Source organism: Lissotriton vulgaris, chromosome 9 (genome assembly GCF_964263255.1).
Source record: "Lissotriton vulgaris chromosome 9, aLisVul1.2, whole genome shotgun sequence".
Lineage (NCBI taxonomy): Eukaryota > Metazoa > Chordata > Amphibia > Caudata > Salamandridae > Lissotriton > Lissotriton vulgaris.
Window position 1 is genome coordinate 736192411 of NC_141697.1, and position 27585 is coordinate 736219995.

At 44.2% G+C, this 27585-nt stretch overlaps 1 protein-coding gene across 2 annotated transcripts in view; it reads left to right on the forward strand.

Annotated features, from left to right (window-relative positions):
- Window positions 1-27585, forward strand: part of DHX34 (DExH-box helicase 34) — a 418314-nt gene that overhangs the window by 106509 nt on the left and 284220 nt on the right. For both annotated transcript variants that reach the window (XM_086938485.1, XM_086938486.1), the window contains exons 4-5: window positions 16230-16484; window positions 17216-17318. In XM_086938485.1, the coding sequence (XP_086794611.1) occupies window positions 16230-16484; window positions 17216-17318 (358 nt within the window). The remainder of the gene's footprint in view (window positions 1-16229; window positions 16485-17215; window positions 17319-27585) is intronic.

A 27585-nucleotide genomic window follows, 5' to 3' on the forward strand; every position in this document is an offset into this window, starting at 1 on the left:
GTATGTCCCTCACTTAGGCACGGCACTGTTAGGGACCGGTGTGAGGTATGCACATCCCTTTCCCCCACGTATCTTGAAAATAGGCAGAGACCTGACCCTTGTTTTGTTTCTTTTCTCCCTCACTCCCGTCTGGATTTCTGGAGGCCGGTCAACGACTTCTACACCCGAAGAAGGGACAAAGACTCCAGACCATTGACAGAGCGCTAATACTTGCTGAGAGACTTCCTATTATTTGTTTGCTGTGTATACTCAGTGACTGTATAACTGACCACACAGAGATCACTACCTTGTTTCATGAGCCAGCAAGAGCATACCAAGTCTAAAAGAACCAATAAAGCTGGTAAACCATACCCCCAGACTCGCTCCTACCTTCGTGTGCCTAGTGGCCGGGACAGAAGTCCTGACAGACACCTTAAAAAGCTGTATTAGATTTCTTAAAGATTAACTTATAGCCTAGTGCTGCAAATCCCACTATAACGCGATCTATTCTGGCCAAGTGTGGGTTCAAGTCATCATCCGTAAGGTAGATATCATCTGTATAGGACAACTCATCTGGGTCAGTATCATGTAGAATTGAAACTAGGCGCTCAGCAAATTACCCAGGGCTATGCTTATAGCCCATATTGAGTCTTGCAAATCTCATTTGAAATCCAAGCGCGGAGAAGGCTGTCCAATCTCGGCTTTCGAGCGCTAGATTGTGACTGAAAAAACAATTTTATTGTTAATAAGTACCTTACTGTGTTTATTCTGTAATGCAAAAGTGCATGCATGACTGTTTAAATGTCGATAGTCTAAGACTCTGCATTATGAATGATCCGGTTTTCAGAACAGGAAAAAGGTGCTTATTCATTTGAGAGACACAGGGTTCAATTACTCCCTGATACTCCACTTGGGTTAGAATGTCTCTAACAGGTGCTTTAGGATCTCGTTTTTTAGGGTATTGTGGTTGCACTTGTGGGCTAGACTTTATAGATATAGTATGATCAGGAGAATCCTTATCCCAGTGGACATGGTTGCGATAAAATGTAGGGGCAAGTGCATTATATATAGGGCTCCTGGTTTTATGGTGTTTATTTTTTGACATTTCCGTCAGTATTTATATATACTTATTTTTTGTCAACTTTATCTGTATCTATCCATATTTATTGTGGGTTTTGTAAAAAAAAGTAAAGCTGAGACTGGTATATTTCCACATTTATTTAACCAATGCAGACATGCTTGAATGTCTGTCAGGTTTCAGTGATCTGAACACCCACAGAAGATAAATCAATGCACTTATATGAAAATATGCACATTTCAGTATCAGCCTTGTGCACATCTACTGCTGTGTTAGCCTCTTCACTAAAATTCCTTTCTTTTTAACCCGCTTACCTATCAATCCACACAGTTATTGGCCTGGCAGTCATGGCAAAGTGTATTTAGATTCAATCAAAAAGCACCCAATTTCCGTTTTTATCCACATTTAAAAATAAATACAGACAATAAAATGAATAGTTTTCTGCCTGTATTTATCTGTAAGAATCAGTAAAAACGGAAAACAGGGAGCCCTAATTATATAACATATTTCACAACATCTTCTCATTTTTCCTGAAAAGATGAGACACCCTCTCCAGCAGGCTTTAATTCATTTTTTATTTATCCAAGAACACCGAATCGTGTGTTACTGTACTACACGTTTTTTTTTTCCAACCTTGGTCACTGGTACAATATGCAGTACATCCTCCCTGTTTATTGGCTGCCAGGAAGTTTGCATTTGTATAATTTGTGGCCCTCCAGTGAGCCACCCAGATAAGAACTGAAGCATTGTGGTCCTAGTAGTGAAATTACATACTTTATCCCTCTAGTGAGATGTTGCACACCGTTTGTGTTCTGTTCCATTAATTAGCAAGGCTTTTGTCCCATAAATAGCCTCACTTTCAAAGGCTGAACGCATTTGCTAAAAAATAATAATTGGTACTACCAGGACCATAATGCATTAATGAGGGTCCCACCAGGGAGGCTCACTGGAGAGTCACAAATGTAATAAATTCAAGTGTGACTGTCCTGGCAGCCACTAAACATGGATGATGGACTGCCATTTGTACCTGTGACCAATTTGGAATTTCCAAAACGATAGGGGAGGGGCACAGGAGAAATACCCTGACCCCCTAGACCTGGGGTTGGCATCGCCTATGGACCCCATCAGTGCCAAAATGCATTTGTAAAAAATGTTTGCTGCATAATCTCGAAGATTTGCAAATATCTTGGGGTGTCCATCCCGGAGACATAGCAGTTTCCCTACCTTCACTGGTGCGGGCAGGGAAACCTGTGTTTGCTCTCGATTGGCAGGAGCTATTTCAAAGTCCCGGCTAAGCTAGAGCAAATACTAAGTCTGCTCCCAGTGGGCAGGAGCATGAACATTTTTCCCACCAACTGGAAGTGGATTTTTTATTTGTTTCCCTGGCTGCGCAGTCTCCCTCTCCCATTAATTATTGGCTGGCCATGGGGGATAGGATCCCCAAGCCCGAAAGCGGCACACATAGGTGGGGCGGCTGGGCTCTCCTTCCAGATTATTAATTAGCCATGCACTGGGGGATGGGGTTCCTGGCCCAATTTTGGCCTGGGAAGGGGGGCTCTGTATGCCCCTCCACCAATTTAAAAACGTGGAGGGCTGGGGGATGGGTTACCTGGGGCCAAATTGGCTTGGGGTGGGGGACTGTGTGCCCCCCTTTTAATATGCCTTGGCCCCGGGTATGGTGTCTCCATGGCCAGTAATTGGCTTGGGAGGAGGGTTCTGTGCCTCTCTCCCCATTTACAAAATGGCCGAGCCCCAGGAGATGAGGTCCCCGGGCCGGAATCATCCCTGGGAGAGAGACTGCTTGCCCCCTCCCTCACAAATCCAATGGTGGGTCCCGGATACTGGGGTCTCCAGGGTCAAAAACCTCCTGGGAAGGGGACCACTCAAACACTCACTTAAAAAATTGTAGAAGGTCTCGGGAGGATAGGGTCCCTAGGGCCGAAATCAGCTCAGGGTGAGGGGCTGTGTGCCTCCCTCCTGCGTTGGCTGCCTGCGGCCAGCCCCTCACTGCGCATGACCAAAGGCTGCCTGTTTGGAGTTGGCTAAAGGACGCCCACCAAAAATTAAATATTACTTTACATTAAAAATACTTTCAAAATTCACTGAAAAACCAAAGGTTACAGGGACGTTTAGTTGGAAATAGAATTTAAAAAAAGAAATTCACAAAAAAAGGTTACCAGGACGTTATAGTTAGGTTCAGATTTTACACACACAAAGCCATAGAAATTCAGCAGTTCTAGCTATACTTATCTCAAGAAACTTCAACTCATGCCCTAAGGTAACTATAACTTGCGCCCCCTCCATGCACAGTTTTCTCATCAATAAATTTACTGGAAATGTTACAGTGATATTCTCAGTTATGCCATATAAGATGTCATAACTGATGTGAGATAATTAGCAGTGCTTGGCGAAGACATGAGTTATAGTTATCTTAAGGAACAAGTTATAGTTTCTTGAGATAACTATAACTATAGCTGTTGAATTTCCAGGGTTTTGTGTGTGCTAAATCTGAACCTAACTATAACGTCACTGTAACATGTTTTTTTTTTTTTGAGAGAGAGCGAGAGAGAGAGAGAGAGAGAGAGACACTATATATAAATGTTCAGTAACAGAGTAACGTTTTAAACTCAAAACAACACAGAAATTTACCAGAAGCGGACAGTCCAGTCAGGAATCCAGAGGGCTGGAAGTAAAAGAAGTACAAACAGAGCAAGCACAGGAGAAGAATTTGCAAACAAAGTATTCTGGAGTCACACGTAAAAGGCTCTAAAAAGAGAAAGACTAGAAAAAAGATTAGGACAAAATGTGCAAGAATTGGTGTTCAAGTCTTTCTGTCCTCATCATGACTTATACTTACCCTTACGTCTCCCTGGAGAGAGGGTCACCTGCCACTACAAAAGAACTGAAGAAAGATTCATATTTTTAGGGAAAAGAGAACCTATTAAAGAGAACTCCTGTGGGTTAAGAACTTATGGTGTACATTTTCTTGACAACTGCAAAGTTTGCCTTTTCCAAAGAAGAAGCAAATAAAACAAGCTTAAAGTTTCCTGCCAACATTATCTCTGACTATTAATTTTTAGATGGCACTGCCCACTCGTGTCTCACACAGGCCTGTTAACTCTGCCAATGCTTGCTCATATTCTGAATGTGCCTGAACTGCTCTTTCCAAGACCTTGTCCTAGCTTGACAACTCTGTTCATCTCTCCTCTTTAGGTTTCGCCTGGCGTCCGCTGCGCAGCAGCGTTTTGCGCAGGCGAAATCTTATGTTAGAACAGTACGGGGGCTTTGTCCCGCCTGCTCTTCCATTGGCTAGCTCCATAAATGGAGGCTAGCCATTGGAAGAGAGATCTGTCCATCATTGCCGGAGCAGATTCGTGGGCGTTCCGGTGATTTTTTTCGCTCTCCGCCCCTTTGTGACGTCATTGCAGCGGAGGGCGGGTGTTATTTTTTTTTTTTTTACGCCATGTTTTGTTATTTTCGTCCTGCCTTTTGCAGGAGTGGGCTGCGCTTTGTTTCCTGTGCGGAATCAGGAACATGTAACATTTCACCTCCAGTATCTCTGGATGATGTGCACGTTTTACTCTCACTGTAAACTCTGCTAACACCACACGCCCCTACACACGCACCACCCGTAGGAGTTCAGGGGCCCGGCAACAATAAGTTTAATCTTTTCATAGAGTCTAGGCTCCCCCAGACCCCTCCCTCGGAGGCAGGCTTCCAGCCACAGTATGCCAAGCATGAGATGCTGAGCTGTCCGCCCCCTCTGGAGCCTTAGGAAGTGCTGGGGGTGAGTTAAATTACTCAGAGGAGGAGACTAAGTGCCAGGTATTTGGGGAGGAAAGGTGGAAAATGGGTCAAACCAGTAGAACAAACTGGACAGGTTGCTTAGATAAAGGCGAGGGGTGGGGCTGGCTGCCGCTCTGCTAGAAGCGGAAAATGCAGAGAACAGGGTGTTCTGTACGTAGCTCTGCTTGATCGCAGCAGTTCAGGGCTCCTAGGCACCGGTGGGCAGGGTGAGGTGTGCAGGACCACCGGGCATCGGTGTACGGGACCCCAGGCATACAGCGACACTAGGCGTTGGTCGGTCCGGACAGCGCAGCTTTAGAGGTAGGATTTGTAAGATAAATCCTGGCGTTGCCAATGTTTGTGATCTTGGGCAAATAATAATCAGACCAGCGCTGGACTGTGAATGCTGCCCCACCGGTGACTACAGGCAAGCATAACCCGCAAGCTGCCTGCCCGCAGCCATCGGCATCAGCGAGGAAGGAAGAGGAACGCCTTCCAGACGTGGTGCCCGCATTGTCATTAAAAGAAGTCCCTCATAGGCAGTGATGAGCACCCATGTGCAGCCTGACCCCTGTGGTCTCCGCTTTACTCTTCCTTGTTATCTATTTCTGGTTCTGCCGTCGGGGGTGGGGGTAATGTAAAAAACATTATTCCGTATGTATTTGCCATTAAAATTGCAGCGCATCTGGCGTCTCCCGCTCCTCAACCACCCCTGCGTCTGTTTTATCCTACGCCGCTCACTTTCCAGATCAATGATCCGCATGTCAGGGCATCCTTTAGTGACTGTAACTATTGCCTTCAAACGGGTGTAGTGAGCCTGTCCTGTCCTACTAAAAGGTTGTAGTGGCTCCGCCTTGCCTACAATAGTGGCAATGGGTGTTCGATGAATTGAGGCACCCATGTGCAGCCTGACCCCTGTGGTCTCCGCTTTACTCTTCCTTGTTATATATTTCTGGTTCTGCCTCTCCACTTGTATTCATAGCTTGACATGGTCGGAACCTCCAAGTGTATCAACAAAAAGAGAGAAAGGGTTGAAGGGCACTCTTGGTCCCCAGTAAATCACAAGTAATCAAGGAAAGAGTGTCCGTAGAGGAAGGATATACAAAAAAGTGGTTGTCGCACGTGAAGTCTGAGGCCAGTTGTAAGTGGTCAGATAGTAGGACCAATTTCATGAAAAAATACAATGCTTTTTCAGGAAACCCTCACTCACCCTAGTGGTGACATGCTTCATCATCGGGTCCACCGGGAGAGATCGAGTACCTCCCCGGTGTGCTGCGACGCCAGGAGACTGCGGAGCAGGTTTTTTGTGTGAGGATGAAGAGTGAAAAATTATAATAGGGTTAAAAATGTCAGAGGTTGTACCAAAAAAACTTTTATTGGTTGGTCAACCTGACATGTTAAAAACTGATTATGTGTAGGGAAACTAGCCAATTACAATATACTGGTGTTACCCTAAGAAGGAGGTCAACATGTTTCTGCCCGTTCTATGTGTTATTTTACTGGGCTTTCGTCAGGACCGGTAAGCGAGTGTCCCAATGACAGGAGGGGCGCGCTAAGGCCCGCCCTGCCAATGGTTGTGAAAGTTAAAAATAGCACTATGTGTAAAATGGTGCAAAAAAAGAAAAGAAAAACAAACTCATAAGTTTGGGGTTTTACCTCTTTTGCGAGGAACCTAGGAGTTTGAAAAAAGATAGAGCCACGCCCCATAGAACTCAGGAGGGGGGTGGGAGCGACAATGGCACACCGCCCGCAACGCTCAGCACCCGCTCGGCACCTAGCTGCACCCTCGCTGGATCTCGTGGAACCTCCAAGTGCCAGGGAGGGTGGGGGGAGGGGGTACTGAATGACGTCTGATGGGGCAGGTGTGCCCTCGAGTATGTCAGGTAGGCCAACCAGCCATGGATGAAAGGAGGAGCGGCGAAGTGCACTTGTGAAAAATCCAGTCGACAAATTACAAATGTTTTACACATTATCCGGTTGTGACACATTACCAATATTTACATATCTCAGCTTACATCATGAGGCAAGCATTAAACTTAATAGAAATTTAAAACACCCCGGCGCAGCCATTAAACAGCATTCACCAGTCATACTGAACCTAATAACAGCAACATTTGTTCATTACTGTTAAAGAAGCTTGAAACCTTCCACTGGGCCTTTCCTCGCGCAGCTTCTCGCTGCTGCTGGAGTGGTCATAGGGGGGCAGAATAATGCATAGAAAACTCCATAGCATAATGCATGTGTGGGGGGAGGGGCGTGGCGATGCGCCAGAGGGCTCTGGGGCTGGGCTCTTAGTCTGGCTCCAAATCTACCCCAACTCCACTCTTTACAGCGCCTAGAGGCGACTCGGCTGAATGCACACGCAGCAAGGACCCGCGCCCCAGTGTATACACATGATCTTGAGAGACACTGGACTTTCAGAAATGCTGAGAGTTGTTGTAGAAACGCCAAGGGGGCCTCACCTTTCCCTTAATACTTCCATGGCCCCAAATGTTCCCAAAAAGACTTCCTTTCAAGGGCCAATGCCATACGATAGGATCCGCCAGCCTCAGACCCCCGCCGGTTCCCAGCAGGCCTCTTATCGGGGAGTGTCTCTGTCTCTCCAGGTAGCCGTAGCGTAGGGGGGGAGAGGGGGTGGGGCTGGGCCGGGATTCTATCTGTCTCTCTGCAGTGCCTGGCAAAGGACTGTCCCCTCTTCACAACGGAATGAGGCCTCCGAGAGAGGTGGAGACATGCGAGACACCCGGGCAGAAGGACATTCTGTGTTTGGTGACACAGAGCAGCACGGGGCACTTTGAAACATGCAAATGGCCTCATTCCTAATAAGAATTGTAGTTACATAGAGTGAGCGGTCACATACATGTAGCTGTCCAATCACTTCCATCCATCCACGCTTTCACTCATCTGTCTATCCACTCTCTAATCACTACTACTCTACTACTCACTCTCTAATACTCACTCTCTACTACTCACTCACTTCTACACTCTACTTCTCTCCACTACTCACTCTCTGCTAATCTCTACTTCTCACTCTCTACTACTCACTCTCTACCTCTCTCTACTATTAACTCTCTTCTACTCACTCTACTACTCACAGTCTACTCTATACTACTCACTCTCTACTACTCTACAACTCACTCTACTACTCTCTACTACTTACTGTGTACTACTCAATCTCTACTACTCTCTACTACTCACTCTCTACAGCTTTCTACTACTCACTCTGTAATGCTCACTCTCTACTACTCGCTCTCTACTACTCTCTACTATTCACTCTCTACTACTCACTCTGCTACTCTCTACTACGCACGCTCTACTGCGCTCTACTACTCACTCTACTACTCACTCTACTCTCTACTACTCACTCTACTACACTCTACTACACTCTACTACTCACTCTCTACTACTCATTCTCTACTACTCACTCTCTGCTACTCACCCTCTACTACTCGCTACTACTCACTCTCTACTCTATACTACTCACTCTCTAATACTCTCTACTACTCACTCTACTACGCTCTACTACTCACTCTCTACTACTCTCAACTACTCACTCTCTACTACTCACTCTACTCTCTACTACTCACTCTACTACTCTCTACTACTCACTCTACTACTCTCTACTACTCACTCTACTCACTCTACTACTCACTCTTTACTACTCATTCTCTACTACTCATTCTCTACTACTCACTCTCTACTACTCACTCTCTGCTACTCACCCTCTACTACTCTCTACTACTCACTCTCTACTCTATACTACTCACTCTCTAATACTCTCTACTACTCACTCTACTACGCTCTACTACTTACTCTCCACTACTCTCAACTACTCACTCTCTACTACTTTCTACTACTTACTCTCTACTACTTTCTACTACTCACTCTCTACTACTTGTTCTCTACTACTCACTCTACTACTCTCTACCACTCACTCTCTACTACTCACTCTACTCTCTATTACTCACTCTCAACTACTCACTCTACTACTCTCTGTACTACTCACTCTTTACAACTCACTCTCTACTACTCACTCTATTACTCACTCTCAAATACTCTCTACTCACTCTACTACTCTCAACTACGCTTTACTCACTCTACTACTCTACTACTCTCTACTACTCTCTACTAGCCACTCTACTATCTACTACTCACTCTCTACTACTCACCCTCTACTACTCTACTACTCACTCTACTACTCACTCTCTACTACTCTCTACTCACTTTGTACTACTCTACTACTCACTCTACTCTCTACTACTCACTCTCTACTCTCTTCCTCTCTACTACTACTGTACCTCTCACTACAACTACGCGCACACATATACATATATATATATATATATATGTTACGCAATGGCCCAAGAGCTTTGAGGACGCACACACAGTTGATGAAATCAAAAGATTTATTAAAAAGGACACCAGCAGCTTCAGTCCGGTATTTGGATCCATTTCATTTTCCTTGCATCCTTGCTTTTGCTTTGTTTCCTCGCTTTTGCTGATGCGTTTCGAGGCTTCAGCCTCTTAATCATAGCTGGCTTGGAATCTGCTCGGAAGGGCTGTTTGATGCTTCAATTATTTTCATGCTTTTAACCCTCAGTGGGCGTGGTCACTGTGTTGCATGTAGGGACTTGTGGTCCACTCGAGCACCATTATTTCCTTGTAGTAAGGTTCGTCATCTTCCTTGATTTTACAGCATGTTTGTTGCCCTTCGTGGGCCCCCAGAGTGAGTTGCTGGTAAGTGAAGTCCCATCTCCTGAGCTGAAAACAGGTTCGACTGTGTGTGCGTCCTCAAAGCTCTTGGGCCATTGCGTAACATATATATATATATATATATATATATATATATATATATATTCACTGAAAAAAACATAGGTTTCACACCAGTTATAGTTAGCTGGAAATTTTACTGACATAAAACCATTGAAATTCCACGTTATAGTTAGTTGGACTCACTATAACTTGCGCGTGTAATGCACTACTGATGACGTCCCATATTACATCACTCATGACATGGTCAGTGACATCACTCATGACATCACTGATGACACCATCCAGTGAATGTGTGCCTTTCTGAAAAATAAATATGTTTTATATATGTATATGTAAAGGTCAATGGAAGAATAAATGTCTAAATAAGTGTCTTAATGGATGTTTTTTTTTTTTTAAATGATTGGTTAATTGGCTTATTAAGTGTATTTTAGTGAATACATATATTAGCGAATATTGTTTAAATATTTAAATGTTTGTATCAGTGTTTCACTTTGTGTATAAGTGGCTGCATGGGTTGGTGAGTAGCTACATGTGTGTGTATATGGGTTATTAGATGTTTTTTTAAGTATCATTATGAGTGTCTGTATGGTTTGGTGGGGGTATTACTTAGCACATAGATGCATCAATGACTGACTCACTGTTTGTATGTGTTTGGAAGACGACATATGTGCAGGACTGTAAGGATGGATGAGTGTGTATATGTGTGTGTTACTGAGTGAATGACTGTCTCACTAGTGTCTTTATCAGTAACTACATACGTTTTAATCTAGTATATGTGAGTATTGATGTATATAAGTGAGTATATGTGAGAGTGAGAGATTGTAAGAGTTCCTGTTTAAATAAGTATGTGTTTCAATAAGTGATTGTTTAAGAGAGTAAGTATGTGTAAGTTTCCTTAGAAGTAAGGTGGTAGTGTGTGTATAGCTGTATATGCAAATAAATGGATGATCAATAGTTTATTTGTATGTGTGAGTATGTGTGTGAGCCACTTTTGGAAGACTGTCGTGTATAGGTGTATCACTACATATGATGAGTGAGTATATGTATGAGTGACTATATAGAACTGTTGGTGAATTAGTGGATGTGTATATAAATGGTGGAATTACTGAATTGGTTGTTGTAACTGGTATGGGTCTCTCCTTTTTTTTGAAAATGTTAGTTTCTATTTTTGAATATGTGTTTCAAGGGTTACAGTAAAAGTAGGTCTGTCACTCTGTCACAAGGATGGTGTCATCAGTGATGTCATGAGTGATGTCACTGACCATGTCATGAGTGATGTAATATGTGACGTCATCAGCAGTGCATTACACGCGCAAGTTATAGTGAGTCCAACTAACTATAAAGTGGAATTTCAATGGTTTTATGTCAGTAAAATTTGCAGCTAACTATAACTGGTGTGAAACCTATGGTTTTTTCAGTGAATTTAATAGGTTTTTTAAATGCTAATTCCTAACTATAACTGGTGTGAAACCTATGTTTTTTTCAGTGAATTTCATAGGTTTTTTAAATGCTAATTCCTAACTATAACTGGTGTGAAACTTATGGTTTTTTCAGTGAATTTCAAAGGTTTTTTTAATGCTAATTCCTAACTATATAAGACCTGAAAGCCCATCAGGAATCTCCAGTATGCGCCAGGGGACTGCATTGCAGAGAGGTGTAATGAAGCCACGACCCTTTTTACACCTCTCTGCAACGCAGCCCCCGTGCATGTTTGAAGAGGGGGAACTAATTCCCCTTGCATACTGGGGGCCCCTGGGGGCCAACTAGCCCACCTGGAACCTCCAGTATGCGCCAGGGGGCTGCATTGCAGAGGTGTAATGAGGCTATGCCCCTTGTTACACCTCTCTGCAACGCAGCCCCCTGCTGCGTTTGCAGAGGGGGAACTAATTCCCCTTGCATACTGGGGGTCCCTGGGGGCCAACTAGCCCACCAGGAGCCTCCAGTATGCGCCAGGGGGCTGCATTGCAGAGAGGTGTAATGAGGCCACACCCTTGTTACACCTCTCTGCAATGCAGGCCACTGGCGCGTTTGCAGAGGGGGGACTAATTCCCCTTGCATACTGGGGGTCCCTGGGTCATATCTGCCCAAACACCGATATTCCGAACGATTGAAAATGACTTTTCTTGAGAAACATTTGGATTTGGATTATCATGTCCTATACTTTGGAATTTTTGAAAGACTGACTTTGAGGATGCTATAAATTACTCAAGTCTGCCCGAATTGTGTGGGTAAAATTGATACCTAGTCACTTTGAATAAGAATGTACTTACGTCTCGTCTAACATTTGGAAGAAATCTCTAGTTATATGACAACAGGATACCGACATAACTTGAAGGAAATAAGAACGCCCTGAAGAAGTTCTGTTGTACAGAACGAAACGTTTCGGCTGGCTGTGGTACATAAACTTAAGGAAAATAAAAGCATTTGAATATACACCAAGATTCAGCGCTTCAATAAGGACTCTAAGTGATATGATTTGATTGGACTCATTGTGCAAGTGGTGCTGTGTCAAACTTTGAAATATTCTCCACTACTCTCTACTACTTACTCTCTCCTACTCCACTACTCTCAAATACTCACTCTCTACTACTCATTCTCTACTACTCTACTTCTCTCTACTACTCTCTCTCTACTCACTCCCTACTACTTGCTACTCACTACTCCCTACTACTCACTATCTACTACTCTCTACTACTCACTCTCTACTACTCTCTCTCTACTACTCTCTCTCTACTACTCACTTTTTACTACCCACTACTACTCTCTACTACTTACTATCTCCTACTCCACTACTCTCAAATACTCACTCTCTACTACTCATTCTCTACTACTACTCTCTCTCTACTACTCACTCCCTACTACTCACTACTCACTACTCCCTACTACTCACTATCTACTACTCTCTACTACTCTCTCTACTACTCACTCTCTACTTCTCACTCTCTACTACTCTCTACTACTCACTCTCTACTACTCTCTCTACTACTCACTCTCTACTACTCACTCTTTACTACTCACTCTCTACTACTCACTCTCTACTACTCTCTCTACTAGTCTCTACTACTCACTCTACTACTCTCTCTCTACTAGTCTCTACTACTCACTCTACTACTCTCTCTCTACTAGTCTCTACTACTCACTCTACTACTCACTCTCTACTACTCTATACTACTCACTCTCTACTACTCTCTACTACTCACTCTACTGCTCTCTACTACTCACTCTACTACTTACTCTCTACTACTCTCTACTACTCACTCTCTACTACTTACTCTCTACTACTCTCTACTACTCATTCTCTACTACTCACTACTCACTACTCCCTACTACTCACTATCTACTACTCTCTACTACTCACTCTCTTCTAGTCTCTACTACTCACTCTCTACTACTCTCTACTACTCACTCTCTACTACTCTCTACTACTCACTCTTTACTACTCTCTACTACTCACTCTACTACTTACTTTTTACTACTCTCTACTACTCCCTCTCTACTACTCTCTACTACTCACTCTACTATTCACTCTACTACTCTCTACTACTCACTCTCTGCTACTCTCTCTACTGCTCTCTACTACTCTCTACTACTCACTCTCTACTCTCTATTACTCACTCTCTACCTCTCTCTACTTCTCTCTCTACTAGTCTCTACCTCTCTTCCGCTACCTCTCTACCTCTACCTCTCTACCTCTACACCGCTACCTCTCTACCTCTCTCTACACTCACACATATACACATATATGCATATATATGCATATGCATTTATATATATGTATGTGTATGTGTATGTATATATATATAAAAAAAAACAACAAAAAGAATTTTTTTTTTAAAACAGCTACTTTTTAAAAAAACTGTCATTCTTTTTCCCCATGGTACGCTCCCCGGTACGCTCCCCGGTGCGCGTACCGGGCGCTCCCCCCGCGAAAATCAAAAAAATATATATTTTTTTTGCCCCGCGGGGCCCTTTTATGGCCCCACATCAAACCTAGGGGGTCAAGGGGGGGTCTACTCTGCCCCATTATGGTCAATTCCCCCTTTGTTTTAGCCACCTCTTCTGTCTCGATCCTACTGAGACACAAGATGGCGGCCGCTCCGGACTGGTTGGAATGTTTACAGACACCCGAGAACCAATCAGCTTTCCGCACGCAGGTCGCGTAGTGAGCCCGGTACGCGCCCCGGTGCGCGTACCGGGGCGCTGCTATAGATATATATATTTTTTTGAACCTAAATTACTCAAAAACCACTGGAGCACATATCTTGAGACATAGCAAAGGCACATCGGGCTACCAGTCCCTACAATTTTGCCAAGTTTGGTGGAAATCCATTCAGCCGTTCGGGCTAAAAGTGAGTTCGACCGCCCTATGGAAATTAACATGGGGAAAACACGTGTTGGGACCCCCTTTTATCTCGGCCCCCGCTTCACGAATCCCCCCCAAACTTTCAAGGAAGGACCGGAGCTCCGCGAGGCCAATTTGAGGAAAATCCTAACTATAACTACCTACTGGCGACCGCCAGTAGGTAATATATATATACTTATGCATTTATATATATATGTATGTGCCACCTTTTAGGTGAGACGTCGTATTGCACTTACGTCTTCCACATTGCGTACCTGAATAAGCAAGAGGCAGAAAGAATGGGACCGGAGGCGAATATTGCTGAAAGAACCTAGCGACTTCACCAAGCACCAGACTACCGGAGTGCTGCACTGTGGGACTGGTAGTCCTCTGAATTGGCGCACACGGGGGCGGAATGTGTTGCAGGTGAGGCCCCTTAACCACTGTGAGGAGGAGCCCACTTAGAATAGCTTGAAAGGTTAAGCACGCATTTGGACTGGGGCATCTGATGAAGGCACACGCTGAAACCGGTAATGCTGTACATCCAAATAAAGAGCAGCCGCTGAAATATCCCGCAGTGTCCTTTGTTTTCTTCATGCCGAAAGGAAGGAGAAGTGGATTTTATATATATATATATATATATAATTTTTTTTTATTGCAATCTCCATACACATTGGAAACGCCCACTGGAGGGCAGTAATTAAAAGGTAAAAGGAAGCAGCAATCACCTGGCACCCAATGGCGGAAAAACATCGTTGTCCAAACATCATCCCCCGAAGAAGGCCGAGGAAATGTGCCGAAATGCATTGGGAATAAACAAGGACAATACCCGCATTTGAATAAAACACTGGAACCGTGTCTTTGTGCGACTCGTTTCTTTCCCGACAGGGGAAGGTGTAAAGATGTTAATCACGGCGTTGTCCTGCCGCGGAGTAACGCACCTCTAAGAAGAGCGCCATTCCTGCCCGAAACAAGGACGTTTGGGAGATGAGCATAAAAGCTACAGGGCAGCAGCTGCCACCAGAAACTGGATTCTGGTGAGAGTCCCCACTGTGCTTCAAAGTGGCATGCGGGGAGAGCACGGAAGTATTTCAAAGCGGTCCACGTAAGGGACATCAGCAAGCGCCTACAGGTACCAGGAACCCTTGCGATCTCCATACACATTGGAAACGCCCACTGGAGGGCAGTAATTAAAAGGTAAAAGGAAGCAGCAATCACCTGGCACCCAATGGCGGAAAAACATCGTTGTCCATACATCATCCCCCGAAGAAGGCCGAGGAAATGTGCCGAAATGCATTGGGAATAAACAAGGACAATACCCGCTTTTGAATAAAACACTGAACCGTGTCTTTGTGCGACTCGTTTCTTTCCCGACAGGGGAAGGTGTAAAGATATATATATATATATGTGACCCCTTTTATTTATGTTTTGGTTTTTTAAACCTAAATAAAATGCATTGTTATTTGCAATGTCAATAGCTCAAACTCGCGTAAATATGCAACCTATTGCTTTGCAAATGCAATAGGTCTCGCATTTCCGAGAGATTAAGCTATTGGCATTGTAAATGACAATGCCATTTATTTATCTGTTTTCAAAACAAACCAACACATAAATAAAAATGTTGTAATTTACTATGCCAATAGCTCTAACTTTTGCAAAGGCGAGACCGTTGCATTATAAATGCTTGTTTTATCACTGCATTCATTCCATTGCCTTTTGCTAGGCTGCCCAAGGTAAACACTTATGCTCAGTAGTCTGTTACCAAATGTATCAATACCGAAGAGAAAAGAAATTCAAAAATGAAACAACTGAAAAAAAAGCAACGTTCAGTATACAGCTGTCAAACATCAAAGGGCTTGGAATGCAGCAATACATAACCTTCAGTGCTGCTGCCTATTATTTTTCCATTGAATTCCAGACAGCCTAAATTTATGGTGTGGAAAACTGAGATAGTGGGCAATAGTTGGAGGAACATTTTGTAACAGATATGTGGCTACGTGATGCTGGACAACAGTTCGAGGAGTTCTATGACCCAAATGGAATATGTTTGTGTAAATTGAGGTATTTGGAGGTCTGTATTAAAATACTACATTTAGCCAGAGAAGGAAATTATTTGTAAAATGCAGTACTGTTGACCACCCTAGACCCTGTCTATCTATCACTGCCATTACCCTAACTACAAAGCCAGTTCTTTTGCTAATTTTGAGTCTCATGTGAATGCCAACGTATTGCCACAGGATCATGTATTCTGATTGCTTGTATTACTGCTAGGTCATATATCAGCCAATCCCACAAGAAGAAGCTACCTCAAAATCTGAAAAGTTAGACGCCAGACCGTATCTGAGAGTGATTCAAGCCATCGACCATAAATATCCACCAGAGGAGCGGGGGGACCTACTCATCTTCCTCAGTGGTATCACCGAGATCACCACCATTCTAGAAGCTGCTCAGACGTATGCCACTCTCACCAAGCGATGGATTGTGCTTCCTCTTCACAGCACTCTTTCTATTGCTGAGCAGGATAAGGTAATGTACAATATTCAAGGGTAGTCAGTGCATCATTCTTAGCCTTATGGCTTCACCAGGAGCCATCTCACTCTTTCTTTCTCCCTGCCTTTTCCAACTAACTTCCTCTCTGCCTTCTTTTCCTTTTGTGCTGAAAACTGAGGCAAAGTAATAAGGCTCTGGTCAATTGAGACTGATATTTCTGAAGTCCTTCTTTGCTACTTTTCTTCTGCTTTCAACATGGAATTGTTGAGTTAATCTTGTTCTTACTTACTTGATGTTGCGAGGTTGTGCTCTAACACTGTACTGCTGCTTGCTGTGGCACCTCTTTCCAAAAAGCGTTGTCACAGGCTTGTGAGACACGTCATGATTGTAAATTGTTTGGGGGAATTTAAAGTTTTAAAGTGTCCCAAGTATTTCTTATATATGTCTATAGCCCTGTGACTACTTTCAAGGCATCTTGACTCTTTTAACTAGTTGGCTGCTAGTGGTTTTCCCCTCCTGTGCTGGAAAGTAAGATTTATCATTGTTCATGACAAGGTCAGCTCGTCATAAGCACAGCTCCACTGTGCCTCATGACGAGCTGAGCTCGTCATGAACAGGGAAGGGGTTAAAAGATCTATAACTAAACATGATAATAAAACGCATATTTTTTTCAGAACTTGAATCAGAAGTGCATGTGTTCTGCTTCTCCCTTCACTTGACCATGCATGTGCCCTTACTCAGTGCAATGTTTTTGTTTACTTTCATAGGTTTTTGACATGGCCCCAGCTGGCGTTCGGAAGTGCATTATATCTACCAACATTGCAGAAACGTCTGTCACGATAGATGGTGTGCGTTTTGTGTTGGATTCTGGTAAGTGCTGCATGTAGTAATGCATTTACCATAATGCATCTGGGAGAAGGTTGGTTCTAGTACATTAGGCGGTGTGCCCCTTTCCCCTTGATTGTCTTCTACTTGTAGTTACTGGCTGACACATCAGTATGGAAGCTCCCACCCTTGCACTCTAATAGTGCTGTGTAACCTGTAAAGAGTTTGAGCAGCATTTCTAAGTATCCCTAAATAGACCTGTTACTGATCGAACACTTCAATACTTATGAGGAAACTAAAGTGACTTTTATAATATAGTGTATTTACCATAATGCATCTGGGGGAAAATGGGTTTCTCTATGCCAAGCAGTGTGCGCCCCCTTTGATTTGCTCTTCCTTGGAGTTATTGCCTGATGAGACATTGTGGAGTCACCTGCACTTCTGGGGTGCTACTTGATCTAAAAGGACTTAAAGCAGCATTTCCAGGCACCCCTAAACTGACGTGTTTACTTTCGGTTAATGGCGGACAGTAATCCAGAAATACATGTGTGAGATACACAGTGGTGTCTGGGCTAAAAGTTGTGAACACTTCAGTGCGTATGTGTGAACTACAGTGACTGTTATCATACACTACATTTACCACATCAGGAATAAAATGTGTACTGTTATGCCTATAAAGTGCTGAAATGAGCACGGGGGACCAGGAGCATGCAGTCAGGATTACAAGGCCTATTGAGGCTGACGGAATATGGAGGATGCAGTCCGTTCCAGAGAGTCGGGAGTGGTCCTGATCTGGCTCCCACAAGTGGCATTGCCCTTCGACCGCTCCAGCTGTAACTGTCAGCACAAACAGCCTGGATATATATAGGCCGGCGCCTAAAAAAAACCAGAAGTGGTACAGGTTGCTCTGGCCAAATTGGAGGTAGACACTGCAGGCTGAGAGCTGCATGATAATCACCCTACAGAGCAGTCCATTATGAAAAGGAGTATGTGGAAAGGAGAGACCTGGCCCACCCGAATGCGTAAGGTATACTGAAAAAAGCAGGTTGGAAGTGGGACATGAGTGGGGGTAGATCAGGCGCACAGTCTAAAGAACTCCTAGTATGCTGAAGGCCTTGAAGAAACCCACTAAGACCACAGATGACTGGGATTGCAGACTGCACATGAAGCATGAGGTACTTGGCCGAGAATGTTACAATACCTATCAAACTGTCTGCGGTTGAAGACGCAGAGAGAATGGCTTGCCCTTTGTAGAGGCGGTGGTGAGCAAAGGGCTGAGAAGCACAATGACTCTCTCTTGGAAGAACAAAAAATCACATGGGCAGAATAGTAAATTTAGTCAGGTAAGACTGCTTCATTCCTCTCTCCCTTTGCTTTTCTTGGTCAAGGGAGAAGTGTGAAACTATGGTGGAGTAGCACTGAGTGCTGGGGCGCACATAGTGGCAAATGGGACTTCACAAAAAGCCCTGAGGGTGAGATGGCTGCTATACAATTGAAAAGAAAGTCTAGAGTGTCCTATGTCATATATCCAATGGATAAGTAATATAATCCAGAAGGGTATATGCATCCAAGATCGGAGTTCAGAACAACCCTATTTTTGGGGTCAACCTAACAACCACAGACGAGGTGAACTTACTCATATATAAGGGAAAAGTTAGACAGTAGAGTGCTTAAATCAATAATGTTGGCAGTTGGTGAGCACAGTAAGGCAGAACACACAGTGTGCAAATGAACAGAAACGTCTTCACAAGATTATGGTTAAAAAATATATAAAATATATATGTTTATTCTGCTTCATGCAGTTATATTCATACACAATAACAATTACATACATACATCAAATTCAATATATCATCATGTTCAGGAAAATTTTAAAAAAAGTTACACATCCATGTTTTAAAATTGTTCAAGAGACCAAATGTCGACGCAGCGTTTCGGTGTGGACAATAAGCACCTTCTTCAGGACTGTTTCTCTATTACTTATCCATTGGATATATGACATAGGGACACTAGACTTTCTTTGCATTTTTTCCCCTGGTCCCGTATTTTCTACCTAAGGGGGCCTCCTGATTTTTTCTGCTATACAACTGATCCTGAATGGCCAGAAATGCCACACATGCTGTATGAATTCAAGATGGCCTTATGGGACCATAAAGGTGTGAGGCGGGTAGAGATTCTCATGACCAAAGGGACCAGGGGTATTAGAAGGAAAAACTAAATTAGAGGGACAATACTTTTTTAGATAGGGTGCTGCAGTTTCCAAACATTATGCCCAAGGCACTCAACAAGCCTAAAAATGGGGATGATCGGGTGGTAGGTTATACCCAAAGAAACAAGATCAATCCGAATGCAGAGGTGCAAAGCAGCACTAAAACTGTGCAGGTACAGGGTGCACTACCACAGAAGACTGTGGACATGGAGCTTTCACCAAGAACATCATGACAGCCATTCAGAACTCTAGGGTGGCACTGGAAGTCCAGATTGATACAGCCTCCATAGATGTCAGTTTCTTAAGAACTGACATACACAAGTTGACGGGGAGATTGCACACCCAACAGAAACTACGGTCCAGTTGCTAGCCAAGGAAGCACAATTGCAAGACTCACTCAAACAGCTGGTAGCCAACATGAATACACTGCAGGAATGATCAAAGTATGTTGAGGTGTGCTCATCTAAGTATAACTTACTAATGCTAGGATTTCTGGAACTAGTAGATGACTGATCAGTGGAGCTGTTCCTTAAGGATTCGATACTGAACACGATGAAGCCCAAGGGGTTGTCACCACTGGGGAGAGAATGTGGAGAAAGGGGCTTAATGGCTAGGGCTGTCGACCTGGGAGCTGGTGAACCGAGTTTGAGTCTCGGCATGGACGCTCAACATTCTGTGATTCTGGGCAAATCACGTAATCTCCAGGGGCCTAACAAAAAAAATGTATGTGTCCATCTGTAAGTAAAGTGCTCAGATACCTTCGGGTCTAGTTTGCGCTAAATAAAACTCTTACAATTTCTTTTATATAAAGCCTCTATGATAAAATATCACATGGTGTACTGGCCCAATGCTAGTAACTCTTCACAGGACCATCATTGCATGCCTGTTTATTTACAGAGATAGAGATTCCTCTTATAACATTATTGCGGAGGGAGCGCACTCTTCAGTCCGGTAACAGTTTCACCATGATCTTCTCCAGCTACACAAATAAGTACAAGACCTACAAAAAATGTTTGAGTGGGTAAAGCAGAATCTAAGGGTGCTCTACTTGAAGTACATATGGATGTACCTCTCAAAGCTCAGGGTAATTTAGGGAGGCAAGTCCCACGCCTTAATTTACTGGTGTTTGGCAATTAAATGAAAAGTAGGGCAAACCCACTTTTCACACAAGTGGAACCATGAATTTCAGAAATGAGAACATATCTGCGTGAAGAGGAAGCAGTTTGGGTCAGCAGCAACACTGGAGAAACCAAATGCAGAATGACAAGTGTGTAGAATTGTAGTGCAAGTGAATGGCATGCTTGAGGCATATGAGGAGCCACCATCAGAACAGACTAGTGATGAAATGACTGTGGTGGTAACTGTTGGATTGCCACACTGTGGAATGATGGCAATATAACATTGTTGGCAATGGAAGTATATATGACATGTGAAAAATGTTCATTAACCCCTTGGGTGTGTGCGTCGGCCAACGGCCGTCGCAAGCACTACCTTGGTAGTGCTGCGTACGTCCGTTGGACGACGCGGCCCCGCCCGCGCATTAGAACGCCCGCACCGTTGCGGAATTACTGCCGCGGTCAACGGGTTAAGACAAAGTGAAGAGGGAATGAGTGTTTTGTAATAATTTGAAATTGGAGGGAGGGGAAAGAGGCTAAGGATAGCAGGGTTCATTTTGCCATAAGTAACCACTGCTTAGTAACTAAATAATAGTGCAATTACGATCAAATGTATTTCTGAGACAGTAACCTGGTCTTAAGGTAGTTTGTGGCACCAGTGATGCCCAGTTTAGGTTCAAGTAGGGTAGCTCAGGGTTATGAATGGCCCCCTCCAGCAGTTTAACTAGTAGGATCAGCTTTGATACCTTGAAAAAGGTGTTATTGGGAACATAGATAAAAAGGGAATGTTTCTTTCTTTATTATGACTTTATTGGTGTTTTAGGTTTGCTCATTCATATGTGCACGGCCACTGAAATTATGCGGCCGGGAAGGACCAAATTATGTGGCTGGGTTGAGTTAATTAATTTGCAAAGAAAAGGCAAATTATGTAGCGTAATGGGCACATTTTGGATTAGTATTGCTTCATTATTTTGTCATTTTTAAACTGAACACTGTCTGGGCATTGGTTGCATCTCATCAGTACCAGTGTAATACACTAATATAGGAATAAGCAACAGAAAGGTGACCAGTCAACCTTTGCAAGGGACCTACCACTGCTTGGCAACACATGTCACTACGTTTTTCATAACTTTTGACCATTTGATCTATAAATAATATTTATTTTTTGTTGAAATCTGCAGATTATGTGGCAGATGAAGGATCATGTGGCGAATGCAGCAAATCTATAATTAGGTGAAAATCGCAGCAGCCACAAAATCGCTTACTTGCAGTGGCCTTGCATATGTTTATTAGTTACTTGGGGAATTACTTTATTGTTTCTTTTAGGCAGTTGAGGATAATGAGAAGCATGAGCCTTGCTAGAATTTCACATTTGTATTACATAATTGATTGGATATCAAAGTGTTGGTAATTGCAATGGACAGTTTACAGGTAACTTGCCCTAGAGAGGAGGGAGATAGAAGCAGGCAGCAGATAATAAAGGTATAAGTAATGGGAACATGAGGGAGGCGAGACAACCGAAACGAGCCTGGATTGAACCAAGTGGGGTAGTATGGACCACATATGGGTTGGCTAGTGGGCACATAGGTGAGGCAAAGGTTGAGGGCTGGTGCCTACTGAAAATGCAATGGTAGGGCTAAGTATATTTTTGACATCACATATCAGAGGCCTCAATGGTTACCCACAGATGCCTAGTCTGAAAGCCTATCTGAAACAGATGGGGCTGCTGCTACATTGCAGGAAATGCACTGTACTGTACAGGAAGCTGGGAAACAATGTAGAAAGTGGTGGGGCAGTTGAACGTAACAACTTTCCCCAGATATACCATAGCTCCTGGAGTCCTTTTTCATTTAAAAGTGGTCAAGGCAGACCTGGACATAAAGGGCTTTGTGATCTCAGGTTCGTTGGATGGGAGAGGTATCTATTTTGCGACCATATATGTGCCAAATGTAGATGACAAGCAATTCTTTGCTGAATCGGGTCATGCAACAATCCCCTACACGGATGCCACAATTATGTGGTCAGGAGATTTGAACTGTTTTTGATGTCTGTTGGGACTGAAAAGTCTTCTGCGTGGTTAAATATGCCTACCCCTGCCCTGAGTGCCCAACTGTACTGTTGTCTGGATCCCTAATGCAGATTATTTTGTCATAGGCAAACACTAATTATGTTTGTGTGTATGATGATATAGGCCTGTCTCACAGATTGCTGTCTGGTTAGACCAGGTGGGGCTCCAAGAGTTCTGCCCTCATAGTGTTGGAAGGCTACCTCCTTTACCAAGAGTTAAGCAACACGAGAGAGGTGATGGTAGCATAGCATGTAATGATCAGTAGTAGTAAACAGGTTATTTTTAGCCTGTGTCAATGGAGTGGGGCCTACAGGCTCACTCACCTTTTTAAAAGTTACGCTACTATGTGCACAACACTCCCTTGGCCTACATTAAGTAGATGTTGGGAGCTCCACAGCGCAGGAGTAGTGACTGCACTGGATGTATATGTGCCTGGGAAGAGTACAGTTCAAGGATAGAGGAGAACTGTGTAATACTTGTGGGATTGGTCCATGGGCCGAGTGTGTGTATGCCTGCGAGGAATACATTACATGAAATAAGTTGTTCTGCGCAGTGCATGCACAATGGAAGCATGTGCTCGATGTATGTGTGCTTGCATGAAGTTCAATACATGAAGCGTGAAGTGTTGTGCAGTGCGTACATGGTGAGTGTTTGTGCTGGCAGGGTGTGTGTTTGTAAATAGCACACTCTGGTACAATACAGTACTGAGCAATGCAATCAGACTGAATGTGTGTGTGGCTGTAGTGACACAGTGCATGTAGGTAAGAGTACTGGAGAATAAGAGTGATGTGAAGTAACACTGAAGGCAAGAGTACCGGAGAGTAAGAGTGATGTGAAGTTACACTGAAGGCAAGTGTGCCTACAATGGTACATTACATGGAAGCATGTGCTCGATGTATGTGTGCTTGCATGAAGTTCAATACATGAAGCGTGAAGTGTTGTGCAGTGCGTACATGGTGAGTGTTTGTGCTGGGAGGGTGTGTGTTTGTAAATAGCACACTCTGGTACAATACAGTACTGAGCAATGCAATCAGACTGAATGTGTGTGTGGCTGTAGTGACACAGTGCATGTAGGTAAGAGTACTGGAGAATAAGAGTGATGTGAAGTAACACTGAAGGCAAGAGTACCGGAGAGTAAGAGTGATGTGAAGTTACACTGAAGGCAAGTGTGCCTACAATGGTACATTACATGGGGGACCCTGGGTTCCATTTTGGTAACCCAGGCCTGCCTGGTGAAGACATGAGGTGCAGAGCAATCCCCCAGACAGATTTGTGTATTGTTGCATTCTCCTGAGCTGGGTGTAACACACTGATGGAAAGGATGTAGGGACTCTCCCTTTACACTTCGAAAGGTTGCTCTTTGATTCAGTGAGAGATCACAAGGAAGGGGCCTGGGCACAACTCAGCAAAGGCGTTGGGGCCGATAAGGCAATCATAAAGAGAAGGTGTGGGACACTGGGATTAACCTTGAGATGCACATATCTGTGTGGCTGACATCCAGCTGTGAACTCGGGTCACTCCATTGAATTGTGTTGTGGGTCAATCCGCGTCAGAGTTTTGCCTGCTGTGACAAACCTCCTTTCAGTAGGTAAGACGAAAAGGAGAAATGTACACTTCAAAAGAAGCAGAACCAATACATAAAACTTCAAAGTCTCTGACCCTAAATCATATTTGGTGTCTGAAAAAGGACTATAAGAAGGTGAGGTTGAGACTTCAAAATGTTGTCGTCTGCCAAGCAGCCAGATGGGTTGTGTGAGGAGAGGAAGCTGTGCAAGACGTTTGCCTGTGAGCAGTAATGAAGGCCAAGCCTGTCAGTCTCTCTGCTGGGTGAGGGAACATCACCCAGGGAAAACCAAGATCACCTGCCCTGGAGCACCAGTGCCTGCCTGCTTGCCATGGACAGTGTGCCCTTCGAGGAAAAGGGAGAGCTTTGGAAGGAGCGAGGTCCAGTAGCGAGCCCTACTGTGAGGGCTCCCTGTGTGAGGTGTGAAGTTTTGTCTGTGCACCGATCGGGTCATAGCCTGTGTGCAGGATTGGTTTTGGTCACCCTGGTATCACAGGATAGGCCAACTTAGACTGAGCCTCGGAACGAGTGCTTTGTGGGAAGCGCCAAATCCTTACTGCCTTGTAGCAGTGACCTCGTATGCCAGAGGGGGCCACAGTGGAAATAATTGGGTGATCAGTGAGCCAGGACTTGTGGACGACTTAGAGATGATCCCTTGTGCCAGGAGTGGTCGCCTTGGTGTGGGCGATTGAACCAGAGAAGTCTACGTTGTGTCCAGAGGTACCGCCACAATTCTGTATGCCAGGAGGGGCTGCCAGTACTAACTTACCAAGGATATCAGGCACCTGTGACTAGAGTGAGGCTGTGACCAGCAGGTTGAGTCTGCCCAGTGAGGTTTGCCCTGACTGACTCCTAAGGGACAAGCGGTCACCAAGGAGGACATCGCACCCTTGCTGGCCCCAAGTCGGGAGACAAAGAATGAGGCATAGAAGTGGTAGACAAGGCACATATAATCTCCATGCATACAGATAACTCTATGATTTATTTGAGGGAACTTAAGTGATCCATGGAATTGCTTATGAAAGAATTGAATCTATTTGGTGAAACCTCAGTATTGCGCCCCAACTGGATTAAATCTAGACTATTCCCATTGGCCTGAATAAGAGCCCAGATTAGCAGTAACCACCTGGAAGACCCGAAGTGCCATATGCCTGGGCATACAGGTGGTACACATGATGGAAGATCCATTCTGACTAGCTAGGGTGCTAAATAGGCTGAAACGCTTGGTTGAAATACGGAACACAATGCTACTGTCTCAGTGGAAGCACTTTCTGAGCTAACACGGCTTTCTTATCACACTGTATTGCAGGCCTCAACTTCCCCTCTACTGCACAGGAGTTTTAAGGAATGAGATACGCTCCGTCAGCCTCTGGGATGGGTTGGCAAGTGAAGCAGAGTAAAACTCCAAACTTTGGAACTGTTCTAAAAAAACCATGGTGGCTGGCCTTGGCAGACTATGAGCTCTAGTAGTTGACATCCCAACCACAACATGTGGTTAAGTGGCCAGATGATGGGAACATTTGGGAGAAGCGTCTGCTGCAGGCTTCACGTGGGTAGGAGGAGCTTCTGAACATCCTTATGCTAGGAAGGAACAACCAAGAAATGATCCATTTATAGTCTGGCTGGTGGGGCGTTTGCTGCAGGCATGCTGGGGAAACAGCCAGAACAACGAATTTTTAACGACGAGTGGCCTTAACAACGACGCATAACCAACGACCTGCAACTGTACCACGACCACCTCAACAACTACTACATTAAACAACGAGTAGCCTTAACAACGACTATTAACACGAACAAAAATGTAATAAGTTTTCATTTATCTTGTGAGGCCAATAGATGGCGCTGTAGCATTTCAGAGGTAGTTATTTAATCATACAACCGGCATGCTGCTCTAGTGTATTTGCCCGTTTTAGTTGAGTTGCAGTGGTCCTGCCTGTTGTGAGATGGAGAGAAGGAGGCTATGAGGTAGTGGGAAACCTGTACCCAAATGAGTTTTTTAAAACTTTTGCTGAAGTGTGGGAGTCCTTTGGTATTCCACTGTACTCAGATAACACACAAAGCTAGTGAGATATGGTAAACCTTTCCTGATGCACAGGAGCCCATTCAGACAGTGGAAATGATTTTGGTGCAGGGTGGCAGACTGATAACCAGCCTATATCTGACCTTGAAGCTCAATAACAGTGGGATGGCAACAGCTGCCAACCAGTGATAGGCAGAACCAGACAGAACCGGCATGAAATAAAGACTGTATGCAATCATGAGGCTATCCAGCAGAGACAGATTTCAATTCGTGCAATCAACTCTTTGCAAGGGACATACTTGACTCCAAAGAAAGATTAGCACAATATACCCAGAGAATCCTGCAACAGCTTACGTTCTGCATCCTTCGTAGATTTTCTCTATATGGTCTGGTGAGACCCTCACATACAACAATTGAAAGAATCACAGTTGGTAAGAAATGTATCTGAAATTGCAAGGGAAACACAAATGCCCAGAGGGATGGTTGCTGAGAAAAAGGCATACCATGAAATCCTAGTTCGCTGCACTAGGAACGATCCTTGCTTAAGAATACATTTTAATTCAGTTGCTGAGGCTGCAGGCCCTACTTTTTTTCTGGTTGTACACAAGAAATTGGCTACTGCAGAGGAAACCCGGATGCAACATAAAGTGAGACATGAATGAATAACTGATGATCTAATCGCCTAGTTACCAATGATTCACACCATATTATACTTCCTGATATTAGACCTCCATGAGCTCTGACAAGCCCCCTCAGGGCAGAGTTGGGGATGGGTAAACCATTACCATGGGACAGGAGCGATGTTAAAATGAAAAAACAACAACTGATGGTCCTATATGGGAACTAGTAAGAGGCAACTGATAAAGCAGAGACAACAAATTGTTTGGTCATGATTATGACTTCGGGCTTTGAGGAGGCAAGAGGGAACTGAGGTTTAGCCTGAGAATTCAGGCTAACCTTCACCCTACTCTAGGTCTTACATCTGACCTACAGGTGACATCTTGTCAACAATTATTGATGTTCCGTCTTTTCTGCTGCAGTCCTGGGACTATCACAACTGCTTCTGTGGCTTTATTGGGAGTAGGTCGGCATATCCTTCCATAATGCCAGGGCTATTCTGCACCTCACCCACGAGGCCCCATTGTGTTGTTGGCCCACTTGAAGGGCGCGGGCCAATCTCGTGTGCACTTCTTTGCTCCATTCCCTCCATAATGTCACCCTTGTCTATCCCCAGCAATGGTGGGGTTTGTGGCGCTGCCCTGCTTGCTAGCTTACCATACAACAGTGGGGGAGATAAGGCCTAGGCCCTCGTCCTGGTTATGCTTGGCCTCCTGAG